At 39.7% G+C, this 20,333-nt stretch overlaps 2 protein-coding genes across 2 annotated transcripts in view; both read left to right on the top strand.

Moving 5' to 3' along the window:
- Positions 1–719: 719 nt before the first annotated feature.
- rpl14 (ribosomal protein L14) lies at positions 720–3,702 on the top strand. The gene is made up of 6 exons (XM_035431332.1): positions 720–822; positions 1,837–1,938; positions 2,032–2,126; positions 2,510–2,609; positions 2,899–2,952; positions 3,612–3,702. The coding sequence occupies exons 1-6, from the start codon at positions 820–822 to the stop codon at positions 3,672–3,674; spliced, it is 417 nt and encodes a 138-aa protein (XP_035287223.1). The 5' UTR covers positions 720–819; the 3' UTR covers positions 3,675–3,702.
- Positions 3,703–11,861: 8,159 nt separating this feature from the next.
- LOC118234036 (SNF-related serine/threonine-protein kinase-like) overlaps positions 11,862–20,333 on the top strand; it is a 37,373-nt gene continuing 28,901 nt past the window's right edge. The window contains exons 1-2 of the mRNA XM_035430319.1: positions 11,862–12,153; positions 18,448–19,180. Of these exons, the coding sequence (XP_035286210.1) occupies positions 18,592–19,180 (589 nt within the window). The 5' untranslated portion in view covers positions 11,862–12,153; positions 18,448–18,591. The remainder of the gene's footprint in view (positions 12,154–18,447; positions 19,181–20,333) is intronic.

Here is a 20,333-nt window from a genome sequence, read left to right as displayed (position 1 = left end):
GTAATGCTGAAGGGTACAACAGCAGTGCCTACCTGGGAATGAAACATCTTGGAGTTGTACTGTAAGTCCAGTTCTCATGTCACACATAATTTTAATAATACAGTATGCCTATATAATACAATTTATTTTTATTTATTACTTCATTCGTTAAAAAAAACTTCCAGTGGAAACCAAATGAAATTATTAGGCTATTATTATTATTTCTTGGTTTTCAGATCATCTTCCGTGCCTTTGACCAATATCGTTTGCAATTTAACATAGTTTTCTTTAAAAATTTGTCATTTGGGCTGAAATGGAACAATATATTCAATGATAGCAGAGGCGAATTCATGAATACATCCTGCCGTGTACAAATCATCCCCTTGTGGAAGAGAACGTATGAAGATATAAGAAATCTGACGATGTAGATTGTTCATAAGGAGAACTGGTACCTCGAAACTATTTGAGTGGACATTGCTAGGCGATTTAAAAACATAACTGAATTCAGGTAGCACTTTCGCCCATTTTCCGCATAATACCATTTAGGGTTATGAATATGATACTGCCAGCTTCCTACCCTAAACACATTGTACACAAACACATTCCCTTCTTTGAACACACATCATGCGTTCAATCATACTTCTCCGACAACGAGAGCTCCAGCCCCACTATACACCATTCTGCGCTCCACATTCAGACTTTTTTTGAGATCCACTTTCAGGACAGCGTTCCGGAGCGATGATGAGCAACGTCATAGACGCGCGTGCGCACATACAGAGCGGAAGAAGCATTGCTGTTGAACGGAAGCTCAGCAGTCCTTTCTGATCGAGGACAGCCATCATGGTAAGCGCGTGAAGCGAGCTACGGAATACAGAAAAATGGATTTCTATCATTTTTTCGAATATATCATTGTTTATTTAATAAAAAACGTGCAACTGGAATACCTTCGTACGAAATTCTGTGTTTTTGTGTGGGTTTATTGCACATGTTTGTGTTTTTTTCGGTCGTTTTCAAAGTTGTTCTGTAACATAATCATAGCGTGGTCCATGAAGCCTTAGTTTAGGCCGAAAATTCAACTATTAACATTACCGATGCAATTTGCTGTTTGGAAGTGCCTGCTTATGATTTTGGTGGATGATGTGTTGGCAGAATATATATTGTGTATTCGGTGTAACATCGTTCAGTTAGCAGTTTTTTAAAACTCATTTTCAGTTGGGTTTGTTAGTGATTTCAGATAGTAAACGTTAAGACGTGTAACGTTGGCTTGCTTGTTGGTTAGCGTTGATTTACAGTACCTAGAAGTATGGTACGAGTAACATTATTGGCTATAATTATTTAACGTTAGGTGAACTAATGTTAGAACGGCTTATTTTCTACTTAGCATTTTTATAAGTGCGTATGTATTGCTAGTTAGTTTGCCACGCTAATGGATAAAACTTAAGTTACATGTAACGGTGAACCAAAGATTGGTTGGAAGTATTCAGTCTGTCTGGCTAATTAGATCGTGACTACGAGGGTGTCTACAGTGTGTGTGTTATATGTCTGGTGATGCCTTCCTGTAATCTCAGCATTGTGGATGCTTTTGCCTAGTTTAGATCCTGGACTACGGGGTGCCCTGTTCACCCACAGGTGTAGGAAACACCGTTAATATTCAGGTTATTTAAACCAATATTGCAATATTGTCTGTTGCAAATTTGTAAGTTTTTTTTTTTTTTGAGATTTGATTTTCCATGGCATACACTAGGCAGTGTTTTTTTTTTTTTTTTTTAAACTTTTGTTACACGTTTTATGGCAATACTCAAGAAATACTGCTTGCCAGTAATGCTCTTCCTCATGTTCCTCCTCTGTGTTGCGCAGGTGTTCAAGCGCTACGTTGAGATTGGCCGCGTGGCTTACGTGTCCTTTGGGCCTCACGCTGGCAAGCTTGTGGCCATCATCGATGTCATTGACCAAAACAGGGTAAGGTTGGACACGCAGTGTTCCTGATGAGAAGGGTGCTGCTTGCATGAGCTCTATACATTGGTTTAATGCCACACCCCCACTTCATTCCAGGCTTTGGTGGATGGACCCTGCACTGGAGTGAAGAGACAGGCCATGCCCTTCAAGTGCATGCAGCTCACCGACTTTGTTATCAAAGTGCCACACAGGTGCGTTGCTTTAAAAGCAGAGGACTAACCACAAATTTAAGAAAAGCAGGCAGGTTTTTGCCTTTAGAAGATCACTAGAGTGCAAGCCTTCTCTTATCTGTGTATACATTCACTGAGCTGCATATGAGTGAGACCAAGCCTATTTTATTATATCAGCACAACCCATCTCAGAGTGTTAAAGGGTATTGTTGAGTGTTGAGACTTCTTAAGACCTTGATGAGTAATGGTGAGTTAAACTTTAAGGCCTTCATGGGTGATGTTAAGTCTTTAGACTTGTTAAGGCCTTGCTTAATCCTGGTTGATGAAATGTAAAGTCAAGCCCTATATCTCACGGTGAATTTGTATTCTGTATTCTGAATTTACCTGCCTCTTGGTTTGGACAGCGCTCGTCAGAAGTTTGTGAGGCGTGCCTGGGAAAAGGCTCAGGTCAATGAGAAATGGGTTGAGACCAGCTGGGCAAAGAAGATTGAAGCCCGGAAAAAGGTACAGTGTACTTGCACACCAGTATCTGATTCTAGTTTGGCAGTGTATTGCAAGTTCAGCTTCTACAGAAATGAAATGACACTTAAAAATAAAGTGCATTTCAAAACTTGGTCAGTTACTGTGGAAGTGGGAGAATGGCCCTAGATACATTGTCATTATGATAAATCATATTTTTCATAGCCCCCCCCCCACCCGTTTCTTCAGTTTTTGTTTGACTGTTGTATTTAGCTGTGCTGATAATATAATTTGCATTTTCTGAATTTAATTTTGGATTATTTATTTATTGCAGAGGGCCCAAATGTCAGACTTTGACCGCTTCAAGGTGATGAAGGCCAAGAAAATGGTAAGAGAATGCTGAAAGTTTGGTGGATGTGTCGCCTCTGAGTGTGCATTGCCAGAGTAATGTTGTCACATCAGTTACAGAAATATGGTACTGCAACTGAAAACTCTGAGGTCACATCCATACTTGATCCACAGGACAGCTGAAAGCAGTATAGTGTAAACATCACTTAGTCAGATGAGTATTCACTTCAGATCAGTGAAATTATTCATGAAGAGAGGGAGGAACCTGTTTTGTAGCATTAGTTTGGGTGTTTCAAACTTGAATTGTTTCTCTTTAAGAAATGGCAGAAGGAATATACTTGTCAGTTTGACAGGATTGAAATCCTTTAATTCTCTGGGTGGCCATATCAATGATGGGCTTTTGAAATCTGCAATGCTTTTAAAAAAATACTATTTGGATTGTCACATCAGTCTGCTGTTTTTAAAATTGACTTTGGCTCCTATTCATTGAATAGACTTAAGTTCAGTCATCCCACACACATGATCTGCTGTTTGAGAATGGCCGATTTCTATGAGGGCTGGCTTGTTCATTTATGCCTTGTGTGTGTGAGAGCATGTGTGTGTTTGTATCCGCATAATTGAAAGTGGAGCGCTCAATGCGAAAGGCAAGAATTTGATGTTGGTGGTGTTGAACTAAACTGTGCCATTGTTTTTCCACAGAGGAACAAGATTATCAAGCATGAAGTCAAGAAGCTCCAGAAAGAAGCAGCAAAAAAGGCATGAATTATCAAATAAAATCACCTGACTTGTACTTAAGGTCGTCTTTTTTTGTCTACAGTGCCCTGAGTATTTTTAAGACCCATTTCTAATGATAAAGGAACTTTTTTTGTAAATGACTCAGAATCCAGTTGTTTTCCTAATTCAAAAGTGCAAAACTTTCTGTTCATCATAAACGTAACAGTTGGATCGGAAAGCATAGACATGCGTTTTCCATAAAAGAGCATTACTTCCAATTTCCAAAATGGCAGTTGAGCCTATATTTTGTGACTTGCTTAAAGCCACTGAAGTAACACTGACTGATTACTTGTTGACTGAATTACTGGATTGGTACATTCACTCGACCGTAGAGTCGGCGAGGTTGCACTTTGTCACTAGCCCTCTTGCAGTTGGTGAAACTAAGGAAAGAAAGTTGCGGGGGGCTGTTATTCAGATTTTCACGGTATTGGGCACACCTGTTACAAGCTAGCAATTTAGTTTGCTGAGCAGGATTTTTTTAATGACGTAAAAAGCAAGCATTCCTGGAAGCAGTCTTTTAGCTAGTCATGTCGTGGCTTAAGTGAAAATAAATGGTCCGGTATTTTATTTAGCACAGTAAAATGAAATGTATACTTTGACAAAAATGCAGTGCAGTAAGTTAGTTGACGATTTCAAGCAGCAGCTTTACTAGGTGCTATATTTGCATGTTAATGAAATGGTTGTAAAATGAATGATACTTTTTAAAATATCCCTGCTGGTTAGATTTCTGGTGCTCTGGTTAGCTCTAGTTGTCCATGCTCTTGGAACAATCTCAAAGTGAAGATTTCTTTAATCTCACAAATAGCTTTTCAGAAAGTGATGTTTTTTATTGGGAATGCATGTTTATTATGTATATTTTAATTTGAGTAGATAACTTGTTATCCACGTCCTATATTTTCAATGTCTGTCAATTTTTGGGGGGATAAATATGTAAAATACTACACAGTGCATTGACACTTAAATTTAATACATGATGCATACTCATAACTTGTATGGTGTGATATATTCAAGGTAACTTTATGGTGCAGATTTTTTTATTTTTTTAAATAACATATATGGGATAGGCCCACCAACCCACAACTTGGAGGTGCAACCCCAATCACTTGTCTTAGTTCAATCTTATTTTATGTTTTTTATAAATCGTGTTCATTCTCTTAAATTCTCAACGATTAAATTGTATGTGTACTATTTTTATAGGCAGTGAGTTTATTGAAGATGATGCGCGTGCATACCTTGAGGCTGGTCATTTGTTTTCCAATGAACCGTTCGATCATAAATATTCATGAGAGCTGCACGTTGTGTCGTTGAATGCCTGGGAGCGCAATGCATTTCGTCAAGGATATTCGAAGCAGAACCTGCCGGTCCATTCATTCACCAATCCTAGGAGTTGAGAAGCGGGTAGATTGAACTATGTGTGTTGTGATTTCGATCATTTCTGTAGGGTACATGTGCTAAAATGTACTCCTTAAATTATGTGGCGTTATTGGTCTCATTAAATTGTATGCTGCGATGGGATTGCGATAACGAGGGATCATAAATTACTAATGCATTACGGTGCAAAATCAACTACGTAACCTCCGTTACCATTGCTGAAAATTCAGGAGAACCTAACTTAAGATGGAAAAAAAAGTAAGCCTGTTGGCTGAACGGCTGTCCTGTTCTGACCCATCAATTTATCTGGCGATTAACATGAATAACCTACATTTTCTGCATTAACGATACCAAACGATCAGTGTCACAGCCTAAAAAAAACTAGGCCTATCCTTTTATAATCGCATGCCGTTTGTTCAGGACTAAATTAAATAAGGTAAAATAACAGTCAAAACTATCACAAAAATGTTTTTTGAGAACCAATAATGCAGTCATTCATGGTTAGGCTGTCACGTAGCTAGATGAAGATTCGACTATTCCCAATTCAAATGGATTAAATTCTATACGGCTTTTGACTGTTGATATTTTGCCTTTACATAGCACGACAGAGATAGTCGTAGCCTTCTTTTTAAATGAGCTGTTCATTGATTTTTATCTAAATAAAGACTTCGTTGTGGGTATAATCCTGAATTCACTTGTGAGGTCCCGAGAAAGCCGAGCTTTCTTAATCATAGTTTGGGAAAAAGCGCTTAGCCTTAGAAGATAGAATACGAAATGGCGTCTTGGGGGAAAGGGCGGCTGTGTTTTTACTTACTGTCAAATCTGATTATTCAGCCTGGCACAGAGTAGTTGCAGAGTCAGAGAAAGATAGAAGGCTGGACAATTAGATTAGCCCCACTCATTTCTCTCAAGCAACCCGCAGATTGTTACCGCAGCGCTGTCGCCCCCTCATAGGTTGAGCACTTGTAATGCTCATACCGTCTAGGGTCCCAGCTGTGGAGGTTCTGCGCGTCGCCTTCGGAAGATAAGTAAATCTGGATTCAGTGTGTGGTAGCATGATAAAATCAGCAGCAGTTCCAATTTCCTTGCTGAAAGAAAATGAAAATATGGAAATCGAACTTTTCATTTCCATCAGAGAAATACCGAGGCGACTCGCCAGAGGGAAAATTAGGCTAATAATTCTGAATGGGTATTTCATAAAATTGTAACTTTCCCGGTTATTTTCATTACAGGTTCCGTTGACAAGTCAGGAGTTACTAAATAGGCGTGGTCCGGGAACGGACTCTTCAATCCTTCAGCTAAATTGATTGTTCAGCATATGGAGATTGAATAGAAATAAACCTTCAGAAGATGGCCTATATCCGAAAAGGTTATAGGACTCGAACACTTTGATTGTCCTAACAGAAGTTGGGTTTTTAAAAATTCAGACATTGAAGAGAATTTTTATCGTGTCACGTGCATTGTTTGGAAGATTTCGGAAAATATCCACAGTTACTTAAAATATCTGTAAAGCTATAACGTCCGTTAGATGTCAGTAGAGTTATGGAAAACAAATAGTTAGAATCTGTATTTATTTTTTGAAAAATTGATCCTGATTTTACATTGGAAATTCAATACCAATGAGCCTGCAATTACATAATTGGATTAAAGCACCGACAGTATTCACGGAATGTATAGAAATATCACAGTATTGCTGAATGTGGGAAATAATATATTTCGCTATATTGGTCTATCACCCATAAGTGAATATAGGTGTAATACTACTTTCGACCACCGGTAGGTGTACACACCTAACTTTTTGAGATGATTACACAGCCCACACGTAGAATCAAGAGAAAAGGGGACATTTTTGAAGACAGGAATATTGTCTAATTGATATTAAATACGTTTTTATGTTACTGTTTTTCTGTTTAGACATCAAACAAACGTAATGTTCTTTAAAAAAAAATTACAGTTCAGATTTAGTTTTGTTGCTTATGTATTTGATTTGAGTTTATTCTCGATTACAGTATCAACTGTGTTAAGACTTTTGTTATACCGAAGGCCAATTCCATCCCACCTGTAGAGATATTCAAATGCAGTTATATGTTTTCAGGTTGGCATGAGGGTAGCCATGCTTCTTACTTCAAATGAAATATTTTTCTACCTGTGACTACGTGGAAAAAGTAAGGTCTGTCATAAGGTCACCAGTATGTCACTGCTGCAAGTGTTACTGCTTCGAATTGTGTGATTTTTTGTAATTGTCAAAGAATGACTGTGATTTAAATAATAATAATAACATAGTGATGTAAGCCACATATCAGAGAAGTTGGTGTTGTCCATGCCAGCACAAAGTCACATCTATTGCCAGAGGACAAATCAGACTGTGTTTATACATACAGTTCCATAATTTTATCTTTGCAAAACCATGGCAAGCATAAACACACCTCCTGCTATCACCTTAGGACAAGGTTAATAATGGTGTTGATTTCTGTTTGCTTGTTCTATGAATTAGAAGCTGGATCTGTGTATTGGTGTGATTTACTCTTAAAAATGTAAAACCTGATCGAATGTTTGTTTAATATTAACAAGTTAACCATAAAGGGGTCCTATACATGTGAGTCTACAAAGGTACTGTATTTTAATACAAAATGGCTGCTAAAAAAAATAAGCACTATTTTTTTCCCAGAAACCCCCTTCTCTGTTACTGAGTGTCTCCATCCCATCAACAGAATGTAATTTTGGTCTTGTATAATGCCCTAAGGCCCTGTCATGTAAGCTGTTGGACAAACTAATAACGACATTTCAGAGCAGATCCCTATCACCACTGTCTACATTGCATGAAGGCACATCTTTCCAGCTGGCTACCTTAGTTCATACTCTTGAGATTCTGTTCTAAAAGCAGCCTTATACAGTTAGGTATAGCTGTGACCAGCTGCATATTGAGCTTTTTCTAGCTATGGTGTTGTATTCTTAAAGGGATAGTTGACTTTCTGGAGTTTAAATATTATTTTAGTTATAGTGTATATTTTTTATTGGCCCAGACATTTGTTGTGGGCAATAATGGATCATTTAAATATCTACAGAAGTTACTGATGACATGGTGCCTTTACAATGGCATTTAGGAGTTGGTGGTCTAAAGCAAGAAAAAGCACTCAAGTAATTCCAAAGCAGGTTAAACAGTGAAGTTTTGTTTTCAGAGGTTGTTCTTATGAAACGATTAACTTTATAGTGCTTATTTACAATTTTAAAAATGCATATCAGTTTTTACTGTATATTGTGCTGGTACTTCATTCCTTGAATGACCTCAGGTTGCATGCACCATAGGAAGTGGCTCCAACTGCAACATAATTTTTTTTAAATAATTTGTTAATAACTTACAACTTTGTCAATGCATACTGGCTTGAAGTTAAACTGTATTCTCTTGCTTTAGACCACACACCCCCCCCCCCCCAAAATAAAATAAAATAAATTAAAATAAATTAAAATAAAATAAAATAAATTAAAATTCCCTATACTTGCCATTGTGTAGCCAAACTTCTACATATCTTAAATATCCTTAATTGCATTAAAAAAAACTTTCTGGGCCAATCAAAAAAATGAATAAAATTAAAATAATATTCTTGAAAGTATCCATGATGTTAACTATTGCTTTCATTCTGAGTGATGAGTGATTAATTTATGCAAGTATTTCCCATTGATTTTAGAATCTACCCCCTGCCCATCTCCACCCCACTGAAATATGTTCTGTAAATATCAAAAAAAGGAATGCCTGTATGAATTAGTCTCTCAAAAGCATATCAGTTAGACCCAAGTGTTTCTATCTTTTTGTAAATGCCTCTAATAAGCATGAACAGCTGGTAATACACATTTCTTTAGCGCCTCTCCACATTAATGAACCACTGTCAATGACAGTGTTATCCTTGGACTTACAGCAGTTGCTAGGTTTCAGTTCCTGTGATGTTGCTATAGGCCTCTGTGAAGGGAAAGGAAATATCACAACAGTAGCTTTTTATTGCTGATTTTTATTGAATTCTCCTGCTTGTTTCTTATGTAAAATGCTGCTGTGAAACTCATGTGAGTGCACATGCTGGTGTTGATGAATTTGAGGGTGCAGATGTAAATCGTCTTGGCAATTAGTGATACAAACAAGTCATTTGCTGGTAGCCTAGCAGGAGGAGGTATCTGATCTCAGCCTTGGAAGGGAAAATGTCTCAATCTGGAGGTTATGTTTTACAGTGTTGTGGAGTGGGAGGACCATTCAATAATTCGTTCTTTGAAAAGTAAATAAATGAAAAACATTTTTTTACTATTAATGTAGGGGGCAAATGTCAGTGTTTATTTGATATTATTTGATTTTTCTTTTCATAGTATTTCATAGTAGTGAGATACACTACATAACCAAAAGAATGTGGACACATCCAACATCTTATCAAAAATTGTGGGCATTAATATGGAGTTGGTCCCCCCTTTGCTGCTATGACAACCTCCACTCTTTTGAGAAGGCTTTATAATAGATGTTGGAGCACTGCTGCAGGGATTTGCTTCCATTCAGCCAGAAGAGCATTAGCGAGGTCGGGCACTGATTGGGTGATTAGGCCTGGCTCGCAGTTGGCTTTCCAATTGATCCCAAAGGTGGATTGAGTTCAGGGCTCCGTGCAGGCCAGACAAGTTCTTCCACACCAATCTCAACAAAACCATTTCTATATGGACCTTGCTGTGTACCTGGGGGCATTGTCATGCTGAAACAGGAAATGGCCTTCCCCAAACTGTTGCCACAAATTTGGCATTAAGATTTACCTTCACTGGGCCTAACGGTCCTAGGCCAAATCATGAAAAACAACACCAGGCCAAGGGGTGTCCAGATACTTTTAGTCATATAGATAAAGGATATAGTGAGATATAAATTAATGTAGGGGGAAGTTCCTACATAATCAACCACCTGTCTTTCATTTTCATTATTTAAAATAAATGTGGGACACAGCTATGTACACTCCACTCATCAAGATCTCATAAAGTTTATGGCTCTTGTACATATTACATAACTGTCTGTTAAATATTGCTACTTCCCTGCTTCCTCAGAACAGTAATAAAGGTTAAGGCAGGGGAGTTGTGCAAAGGCCTATTAACCTTAATTAAACCAATAATATAGTCATTAAACGTTACAACTAAACTAAGCAGTGGGAAGGACGTTAGCAATGTACTGTAACCTTTGAAGCTGCTCATAACTAAGCAGACATCAGGCACATATTCCCCTCATTATGCTGAAAGTAAAATCATTTTTAAGTAAAATATGTAGGGCAGAAAATCACATCAGTACAAAAAAGACTTGGGCACATGATACAGAAGAGGTTAATTATCATCGTTGGAAAGAAATCACAGGATATTACATCTTGCATTCATTAAATTAAAGCATTACAAAATGTAACACCTGTGTAATTCCTTAATTAGAATGGAGTTTAGATGGGATGATAAAAATTTACATTCTGTTATATTTATAATGTAGTGTCAGAATGTTTCTGTAAATGTGACATTGCAATTACATCATTGGGAGAATGTTACTTTTTAACGGAGATAACAAAGGTCAAGTCACAATCAGTAGATCCCAACGGAAAACCAACTTCAACTTCATTGTGAGACACCAAAAGGCAATCAGGATCTGAGTTACCTATTAAAAGAGGCATATATTTGAACTTCACTGCCTGTTTTGCTCCAGCTGCAAGCAATTAGGAGGTCAACATGACCATTTTTATCTAAATTATGGACTTGATGCTGTAATTGAGGGCTGGGGTAAAATCTTTCAGTTGAACACTTGACAACTAAAGTTGTGTTGGTGTTGTAATTCCAATGAGGCTTCTGTAAAAAAAAAAAAAAAAAACGTGAGGTTTGTCTTGTTTAACAACCTGTACTTGTACAAGAACATACTCATTTCAACTGATAATTCAATTTTGCTCTGAACTATAGACCCTGAACATCTGAATTTATTACTGTGCAGTTAAGTAATAGCCTGCTGGCAAACTGCATTTCATTTGTTTGGTTGGCTTTGCACTTAACTTGTGTTACCATTTGTCTCACACACACTTTTTAACGGGCACCATGGATTGTTCTTTTGAGAAAAAATGATTGTTATGAAGGCTATACATATGTGAAGGTAAAGCTGTTGGTTCAAGGGAAGGAGTGGTTTCTAGATGTAATCCAGTTACTGATTTAGCCAGTGTACCTCCGCAAGTTCTGGCAATACTGGACAACAAATTTCTGAGAAAACATTACATGTCTTTGACATCAAATCTTTTGCTATACAAACTGCATATTACATTTCTTCCAGAGTACATTTCAAGTAAATCTAAATAAATACATTAATAATAGAGAGAAAAGAGCCTGTGTTATATTTGACATGATGTAGCACTATAGAAATCTGCTGGGTGGTATGTGTAGTGCGATATTTTCTGATGATCATTAGAATCTATGTGTGAGTTAGTATGGTGTTCGTTTTTTTTCTTTTCTTTCATTCTTAGACATTGATTACGTGCATACATTTTTTTCAAGCTTATATTTTCGTTTTCAGGTGTTTTTTTTCAGCCTAGTTACTTTGGCGATATGCTGTATTTTGCCGTGATTGTCATTTGTTCTGGATCAGAACATTAGTCAAATATATTTAAACATTAATAACAGTTATGATGAACAGGTAGGTGCTTATATTTTTCTATGAATACAATCTTAGCTAAGAGCAACAGCGAGTAAAAGAACGTCAGATATATTTGGTAACGTCATTAGTTTTTTTTCTGGCGTAGCTACGTGTGTGACGTTACAGTGAATGCGGGTGAGCTTTAGTGCGCCTGCGCAATAGTTTCAGGGAGGAGGGTGAGTTCGCGGGGAGCTGCAGCAGTAGCTCGAGTTATTTAACTGTCGCTGGGGAACGGAGAGCTCTTTGGTGATTAGAGTTAGCCAGCTAGCAAGTGCGCTAGCTTTATATTCTCATTGTAAGGGCACAGTATAAACGGAAGTCATAGAACAATTGGCTTTACGAAATCAGTGCAAGACAAGAACAAGAGTCTCACAGATTTTGAAGCGTCAGATCACACGTTTCGGAAAGCTTCAATGTTTTCTGAAGAAAGGGGTAAGTCAAGCTTATCGAAACGTCGATTTACGTTTATTTTGATTTTTGAGTGACACTAGCTAGCTAGCTAGGAGGACCCCTCTCTAGCCTTTGTCTACCTATTCTGTGTTACTGTACCACTGCAGCTCATGATAGATAAGTAACGTCAGCTAGTGAGCTAACCGGGTCCGGTTTCCTCTTTCCTGCGACGCTGGTCATCTAACTGACTAGTTATGCTAACGTCGGCCAAATTACGATATTCACACCAGGGCCTTCTCAGGTCGGTCATTTCTTGGTCAAGTAACGTTAGCTAGCTTTCTCATCATATCACGTATATAATCACAATTTGCTCCATATTCTGTAATTTATTTGAATAGCGAGCGCTTTCTAGGTCAATTAGCTGTGTTTTTTCAATGCAACCTCCCGGGATGCACTGACCCAGTCAGGGTAGTGCACGATGATTCACTCTGTTTTAACGATAGCTAACTGGCAAACTCATTTTGCATTAGGGGTATACAAGGATGTCCCCAGTGGAGCTAGCTCGTCTTTTCCCAACTAGACTAGTGCTTGTTAGCTAAGCCTAAAGCTTTAACGTTAGCACCGACTTGTAACTGACTTGCTGCTTTTTTACTTGATAGTAACGTTACTAGTACTCAGCACCTTAGAAACGGACATTTATCATGATGTAACATGCTGTCTATTTCATAACGCTGATCGTACTGCTATTGTATTGTACTGATGGAAGTAGTCTAAAGACAGTGGCGTGATTGTTAGCCTGGTCAGTTCTTTTTTAAGAGATTGAAATCAGCTAGTTAAATTCACGAAACTGTACATTAAGACAGTGGGAAGTTGGTACCTCCAGTTATCTAGATAGCTCACACCATTCATTAGGTAGATCACTATGTGACTAGCTTGTTCTCAGGCTGTCATCTGAAATGAAGACGAGCTAGCATGTATGTAGCTAGCTGATCACTCAGTGCTAGCTATGATTACATTATTTTTAACTCCTGCAAACGGTAGTAATCTTGAACTCATGAATGGTATCACTAGCTAACGGTCCTTAGTTTAACGTTAGCAGCCGGTTTGCTGGCCAATGCATGCAGGGTATTTCCACCCTGCATGGCATGCACGTACTGGTCGTGTTGATGTGGGGTTTAATCTAATGATTTAACGTTCGCTAGCTAGGAAGCTAAATAGCTAGGTTTGTCGTCACATCTAGTTGATAATGATTTGTTTATTTTCTTGCGTCGCTTAAAAGGAATACATTTGAAGTAACTAGTAACCCACATTGCATTTTAATTATAGTCCCTTGGTACGACACCATTTAAGTCGTTATTGATATCTAGCTTGGATTAGGCAACTGTACTCGCTTGTTAATTACCATTTTCCACGACAGATTTTTAAAGCACCCTTTTTGGGATCCTGGATTAAGCTGTGCCTTAAAAACCTAAACAAATGGCTCACAGCGACGAACACGTTTCGATGCCACAATATCGCAAACCAGCCGCACTAGCTCGTGTATTTCAAAATGGAACGCAGGTGTGGCATCACCGTTAGCAGTGTGTAAATAATTCACCGACAACCCATATATTTTGGTCTTTCAGGACACTTCCGTAGATGAACCAGTACTGCGCTGTTTTATGTAGGGTTGCAGATGTAGAGTAGCTAGGTCCTCAGTATTTTGATTTGTGAACACATTTCAGATTTAAATCCTTCTTAGAGGACAATGCCATATAGCCTAACTTCTGGGCAATTGGGCCAGATGGATTAGATTAGCTGTTTAACAGATAAAACTATAGCATTACTACTTTTGTCTCAGGGGATTTATATTAAAATAGAAGGCCATACTACAGTGTTCTTGAAGCAGTTTAGGAAAAGCCAACACATATTTTCCACAACTACATCTTATATGTAATATGTAGTGTATCATTTGATGATAGTGAATCTGAACAGGATTGCATTGAGTCTAGGCTTAAGGAAAGGAGCATGACTATTTGTGGGACACTTTTTTAAAGCAACTTATTGCTGTTTTCTCAGTTCTCATCATGACTCATGACTGCTTTGATGTTGTTGACCACTTCTGTAACACAGTTTTACTGCACTTCTTGATAGTGTCCTTTGTATTTGCACCTACACAGCAGAGATGGGGTGAGTAGGTCACACATACAAAAGAATCTGAAAATGCGTTGCCTCGGTAACACCAAAACAGAAGGATTGTCAGAACTACTCAGACAAAACAGTTTGGTAAACATTGTCTAGATGCTGCACAGTGCAGGAGATGTAGTATGTGCAGGATGTGGTATTTTGTCTTTTTTATGTTTAACTAAGATCATTGAGGTGCAAGCTCTTCTTTAAGCTCTCAAGTGAAAACTTATGTCAAAATCTATATATTAACATAGGAAATTAGCAGAGATTTGGTTCTTCAATGAACTGCATGGGCTATCAACCTAGGAAGTTAAGAGATTTACTTCTTGAGTTAACTGCATTGAACCTGCCACTGAAATGGGGGTGTGACATTTGTGATTCTGAGTGCTTATGTGGGTTGCAAAGTTCAGGCTCACCCAGATAACTGCCTTTATTTCATAGTTTGATCGAAACTGCTAACCTAAGCTATAACATGAAATGAGGCACACCACATTGTAGAGTGCTATTCTCATTTCTACATATGGACTCTGCTGAAGATGAGGGTAATGTGAGCCCTAACCTGTAAATTGTGAATACGCTGAAAAGGGAGAGGTGAGTTGACAGTTTCAGAAAAACTTCTCTGCCACACACCTTATTCCCATGATCTAGCGCCTGACTTTATCTTGGAAAGTCTCACTTCAGGGGAAGTTTTGCAATGATAATGAAGTGCTTGGTGCAGTCGAAGTTTCTCTGTGAAGTGGAGGGGGGTGGCTTGTTGAACCTGGGACACCAGTGGCACGGCTGCGTTTTAGTCCGAGGAGACTGTAAAAAATATTTTAATGAACAGGTCCGTTTTTGGAATGCCGTCTGGCTCAGGCTGGCTCCTGATGAACCCCTGCTCCCTGCCTTCCTTTGTCTTCTCTGCAGCATTCAACGCAAGTGATAGACGTCTTATTAAAATAACAAGCAAATGAACGTTTAAGCATTTGAAGTAGACATGCTTTGAGCTCGTTAGTGTGTTTCTGTTGGCAAAAAAAGTCGTCGGAGAACTTTCTGAAAGGATATGTGAATTGTATGCATAATAAAATCAGTTAAGCTACGAGGGACTCTATTAGGACTAAATAGTCTACACTGCTGTCTTCCTGAGGTGTCATGACAACTGCAGTTTTGCTGGTTTTGAAGTGGTTGATTGCCTTGCAGCAGTGTGGCCTGTGTTTCTCATTGCTAGCTTAGTGTCACCACTGAATCATTTTGTCTTGCTGCTAGAAGGGCATGACAATAGTCATTCTCATCTGTTTCTCTCCTCTTTGGAACAATGTAAATATGAGAATACACAAATGTGCAGATTTTACTGTTAATATGCTTTTTAAAAGGCACATATTTTCATAACTTTACGGTCTCTCTAGTCCTTGTCATGTTGTGCACTGCAAGAGTGCAAGATGTGATTATCTCAAATTTGAAATGTCCTTCGTAAAGATTGAATCCATTTTCCTAAATTGAACTCTTGTCGTGCAAGTTCTCTTGCATGAAATGGAAAAAATTAGAATGGTACTGCATGAGACAAAATTAAGAGAAGTAAAATGACCCGCTACTTGCAAACAGATTATTCTGAAAATTGCCACGCATTTTAATGCCATAAAATGAAAGCAACATGTATTGAGACGGATGATCAGTTTAAATGTAAGATCTATGCTACATGCCCTTTGATTTCAAGTCCGCAGCATATTCAAGACACAATACTCTCACATTTTTGACAGTTTAAGGAAATGTACTGCAGGACAGATAATTAAAAATCATCAATATTAGTCCTACATTATTCAAATCAATGCGTATTGTGTGTTGAGATCTACTGCATGCATAAAATGCACTAAAAGGATTTTACAGAATTATAGCAGAAACATGACTAATTGTAGCATAGTAGCATTGTAGCTCAGCAGAATCATTTCTTCTGTTTGGCTGGAATTTTTTCAAACCTCAGACCTGCAGTTATGTTCACATTAGGAGTAAGTGACCACAGGTGGCTTAACTGGTTTTAAGTTGAGCAGGTTACTCAAGTTTTTCAGGCAAAAACATTACCCACAAAAAAAAAAGAGTCCAGCTTCATCTCTCAGCAACTATAGACTACTGCTGTGGGACTTGAATCGTGTGTTTTTGACAGTGAGCTTTTCCTTATGCACGCACACCCAAAAGCTGTTCTCTAACAAGGGGAAACAGATATGGATTCGGGTGGATGTTCCATGCTGAAGCCTGGTGTGAGTTGATGCACAGGTCTCTTGGCTGTCAGAAAAGACCATATAGCTTTTGGAAAAATGAACTCACTCCAGTGTCCAAATGAGGCCCCACTGGTGCTTGGCCAGTTACTGTTTCTCAGTGCATAAGAATGGCACACTCTGTGCGTGGTGAAGTGTGGCTTTCGAGACTAGACCTATAACCTTTTAAGTCCAGTGCTGTATAATACCTTACTGAAATCTAAAATGAGCTCTGTCTTGAAGGTGTTTGGTGTTTGGCCTTGTTGAAGGTAATGCCTCATCGCTTTCTCAAGTGGCTCTGTGCGTTTGAACCAGGCAAAAAAGATGGACCTTGCCAAACCCATTGGCATTGTGTGGTGACTACCGCATTCCCATTCTATCAGTCTCTCTAAACCAGATAAGCTTGTTACGCAATCTGTGGCATAGACAGCTGGCTTGAATTCAGGGGTTTGTGTGCCCTTTATGCCATGAATTCGCCTAATTACCCAGGATTTATTTTGTCTTTGGTGCTCTAGAATTGGTGTACATTACCTCTCTGGTTTGTTGAAAGAGTGAAAGAGTACACATTCCTGTTCCACCTCAAAGCTCTTGTATGTTTGAGGCCAATTCCTAAGAAGTCTTGGTTTAGGAATCCAGAGTCAACTTTAGTGTTTTTAATCGATATTTTGTGTCTTTACGTAGGCGAAAATGTGGCCAGCTTGTAGGTGTATATCCCAGGTTGTCACCCTATGCGAGTTCAAAACCTCAAATACAACAGTAATAATTAAGTCACAAAATTAGCTGAACGTTAAACAAGGAACTGCATGGTATATTGCTGCCTGTAAAATATGCTGGGTTTTGAGTCTGAAGTTTTGAAGTACCCCGTTTGTTTTACATACAATAAAATGGCAAGTTCTGGTGGTGCTTGGTAATTCATTGTCATTTGCATGGTCTTTACATAACAACATTTATTCTCTCCTCAGGTGAATTTTTAAGCATGTACATAGCATGTGTGGCTGGCTGCCTGGTGGTGACAAACTGACATGGTATTTCTTTGGGGTGGGGTTGCAAAATTGCTCAGTAGGTGTAATGAGTCGCAATATTAAAATACAATTAATGTGTCACTGTTTTCAGTCGTATGGCCATTAAAAAATATTAATGTAATGTAGATTTCATGTGTTCAAACATTCAGGATTGTCCCATTTTAATATCCATTATTTCCCTTATTTGTTCTAACATTGTTGCATAAGTAGCTATGTTTCCCAATTTTCTCAGCTTGGTTAAAATTGTTCTAAAAATTCCACCCAGCGTGAAGCAACCTGTGAGAAGCTTATTATTTCATTAAAAATTCCCTTCTGTTCTCCTGTGGAAATGTGGTCTCTTTTCGTAGTTTTTATGTATTCCCATCAAATTCTGTAAATTGGAGCACTGAAGGTATTTAGGACAATATTTGGACCTGCTGTTTCATGGTATGTTCAGTTGTCATTTAAAACCTCAGAAATTGATTCTTGTCATTGCACAAGTTTTTATATTATAGATCAATGATGAATCACTTTCTGTTGAGTTTGCTTACTGTTAAAAATGAAACAATTGCCCAAGTAATGCTGAGAAGTGAAGTGTTGTTTTTGTCTCCTAGCTTACATCATTTATTATGTCCAAATTAGGGGTGTTAATGACAGATTTAAAAATACAAATTCGGAAAACATTCCCACTTGAAGCTTGAAGATTAATTTGCTGCTCCCAATTTTAAAGACAAAATGCAAAAGCCTCTGCAAATGTAGACTATTCTTTTGCTTCTTCCTGCTTTAAACCTGGAGTTCCAGGGTTTTCCCTGGGTTTTGAAAAGGCTTAGGTGGTAAGGGTGTCACATAGCTTCTTACCCTCAGTAATTCTGAAATTCATGTATGTCCCTTGCAGATGGAATTGATGGCGTTTGTTGTTGTTGTCTATCTGCATGGCACAGGTCTGTTTGAAAGCTGGCACCATGGGCTCCAGGTCGGTAGCGGACGTGCTGAAGTGAGCCGAGCCCTCCCCTCGCTATAAACACCCTCACCCCACCGGGGGTGCGGCGCCCAAACCTAGCTCCCGACCGGCCCCGAGACCAGCCATGGCAGGCTTCAAGCGCGGGTACGACGGCAAGATCGCTGGGCTGTACGACCTGGACAAAACGCTGGGCCGCGGCCACTTCGCCGTGGTCAAGCTGGCCCGCCACGTCTTCACCGGGGAGAAGGTGGCGGTGAAGGTCATCGACAAGACCAAGCTGGACGCCGTGGCGACGGGCCACCTGTTCCAGGAGGTGCGCTGCATGAAGCTGGTGCAGCACCCCAACATCGTGCGCCTCTACGAGGTCATCGACACGCACACCAAGCTCTACCTGATCCTGGAGCTGGGCGACGGCGGCGACATGTTCGACTACATCATGAAGCACGAGGAGGGCCTGAGCGAGGAGCTGGCCAAGAAGTACTTCGCCCAGATCGTCCACGCCATCTCCTACTGCCACCGGCTCCACGTGGTCCACCGCGACCTCAAGCCCGAGAACGTGGTCTTCTTCGAGAAGCAGGGCCTGGTCAAGCTCACCGACTTCGGCTTCAGCAACAAGTTCCAGCCGGGCAAGAAGCTGACCACCAGCTGCGGCTCCCTGGCCTACTCCGCGCCGGAGATCCTGCTGGGGGACGAGTACGACGCGCCGGCGGTCGGTAAGCTCAGTCGGGTCAGGGTCCTGGCACGGGGACACACGTGTGTGCAGTAGAATGTTCCAGAAACATTCATAACTTAGAAACTGGCATGAAAGGAGAGCAGTTCTAATCTTTAATGGATATGAAGTTCATAACCAATAATCAAAGCAGCAGTAATAGGCATTTTACATTTAGCCTACGTTTTACCCATTGAACTGATGCTCTTATCAAGGGGGAGACACAAATGTGTGCATAGTAACCAGGATCTCAAGGCCATTACATTTTGATGTCTGTAACAGGGCTAAGACACGCATCTGTCTCATTTTGAAAAACAAAAGCCATTAATGAGAAGTATGACTCATTTTTGTTTTCAGCCGTTTCGTTGTTTTGCATCGGCGATGAGAAATATCCAAATGTGCAACTGTGCATGCTAATGGAGTCATACCCGTACGGCTGACCCGTCAGTCCATAACTCCGAGGTGCGTCCGCGTGCCGATTGGCCAATTTGTCTTAATGGGGTCGGTGCAACCTTCACTTTTATCTCCCACCGCGGTGTGCTTTGAGGGCGGTGTGGAGCCGGTCTGAGCAGAACGTTATTGTGGATTATGTTGTATTGCTAGCCCACCGGCCCGCGCTGAGTCCCGTGTGCAGGGAGCTGCTGGCGCTCTGTGTCCTCAGCGTGAGTAAATTAAGATGCATTACCGCAGGCACGAATAGCCGGTGGAGACCATTTCACCGGGATGTCTTATGGTTGTTTTTCCAGCTGCACTTCAATAGCATTGCCTTTTGTGCGGCGTTGTGAGTCTCAGGCAGAGCAGCTCTGGCTTTTAACTCTTAAGCGTCACAAAGACAGCAAACGAGTCCCATGCAAGCCTACATGCATATAAATGTCTGTTATTAGCCGTGGCAGTTTTGTGAAACTGGCGCTACGAGTACCCAATCTGCCAAATTTGAGGTCAGGTACCGAAAGGACTTTTGGCAGTTGCTCGCCGAGGGCGGAGCGGCACATAAAATGTAAAAAGTGTTCCGCCTGCATAGTGTCAGTGTCACGGAGTTTGTTTCATGAATTAACAAGCTGACTCCCATTGCGAGGCGACCGGAGAGACCCCATTGTTACCGCGCTAAAGCAACTTCTCCTTCGCCGTGACACCGCAATGTTGAGAGGAGCGTAGTT

The sequence above is a fragment of the Anguilla anguilla genome, chromosome 8 (assembly GCF_013347855.1).
Source record: "Anguilla anguilla isolate fAngAng1 chromosome 8, fAngAng1.pri, whole genome shotgun sequence".
NCBI lineage: Eukaryota > Metazoa > Chordata > Actinopteri > Anguilliformes > Anguillidae > Anguilla > Anguilla anguilla.
This window is presented reverse-complemented; position numbering and strand designations above follow the sequence as displayed.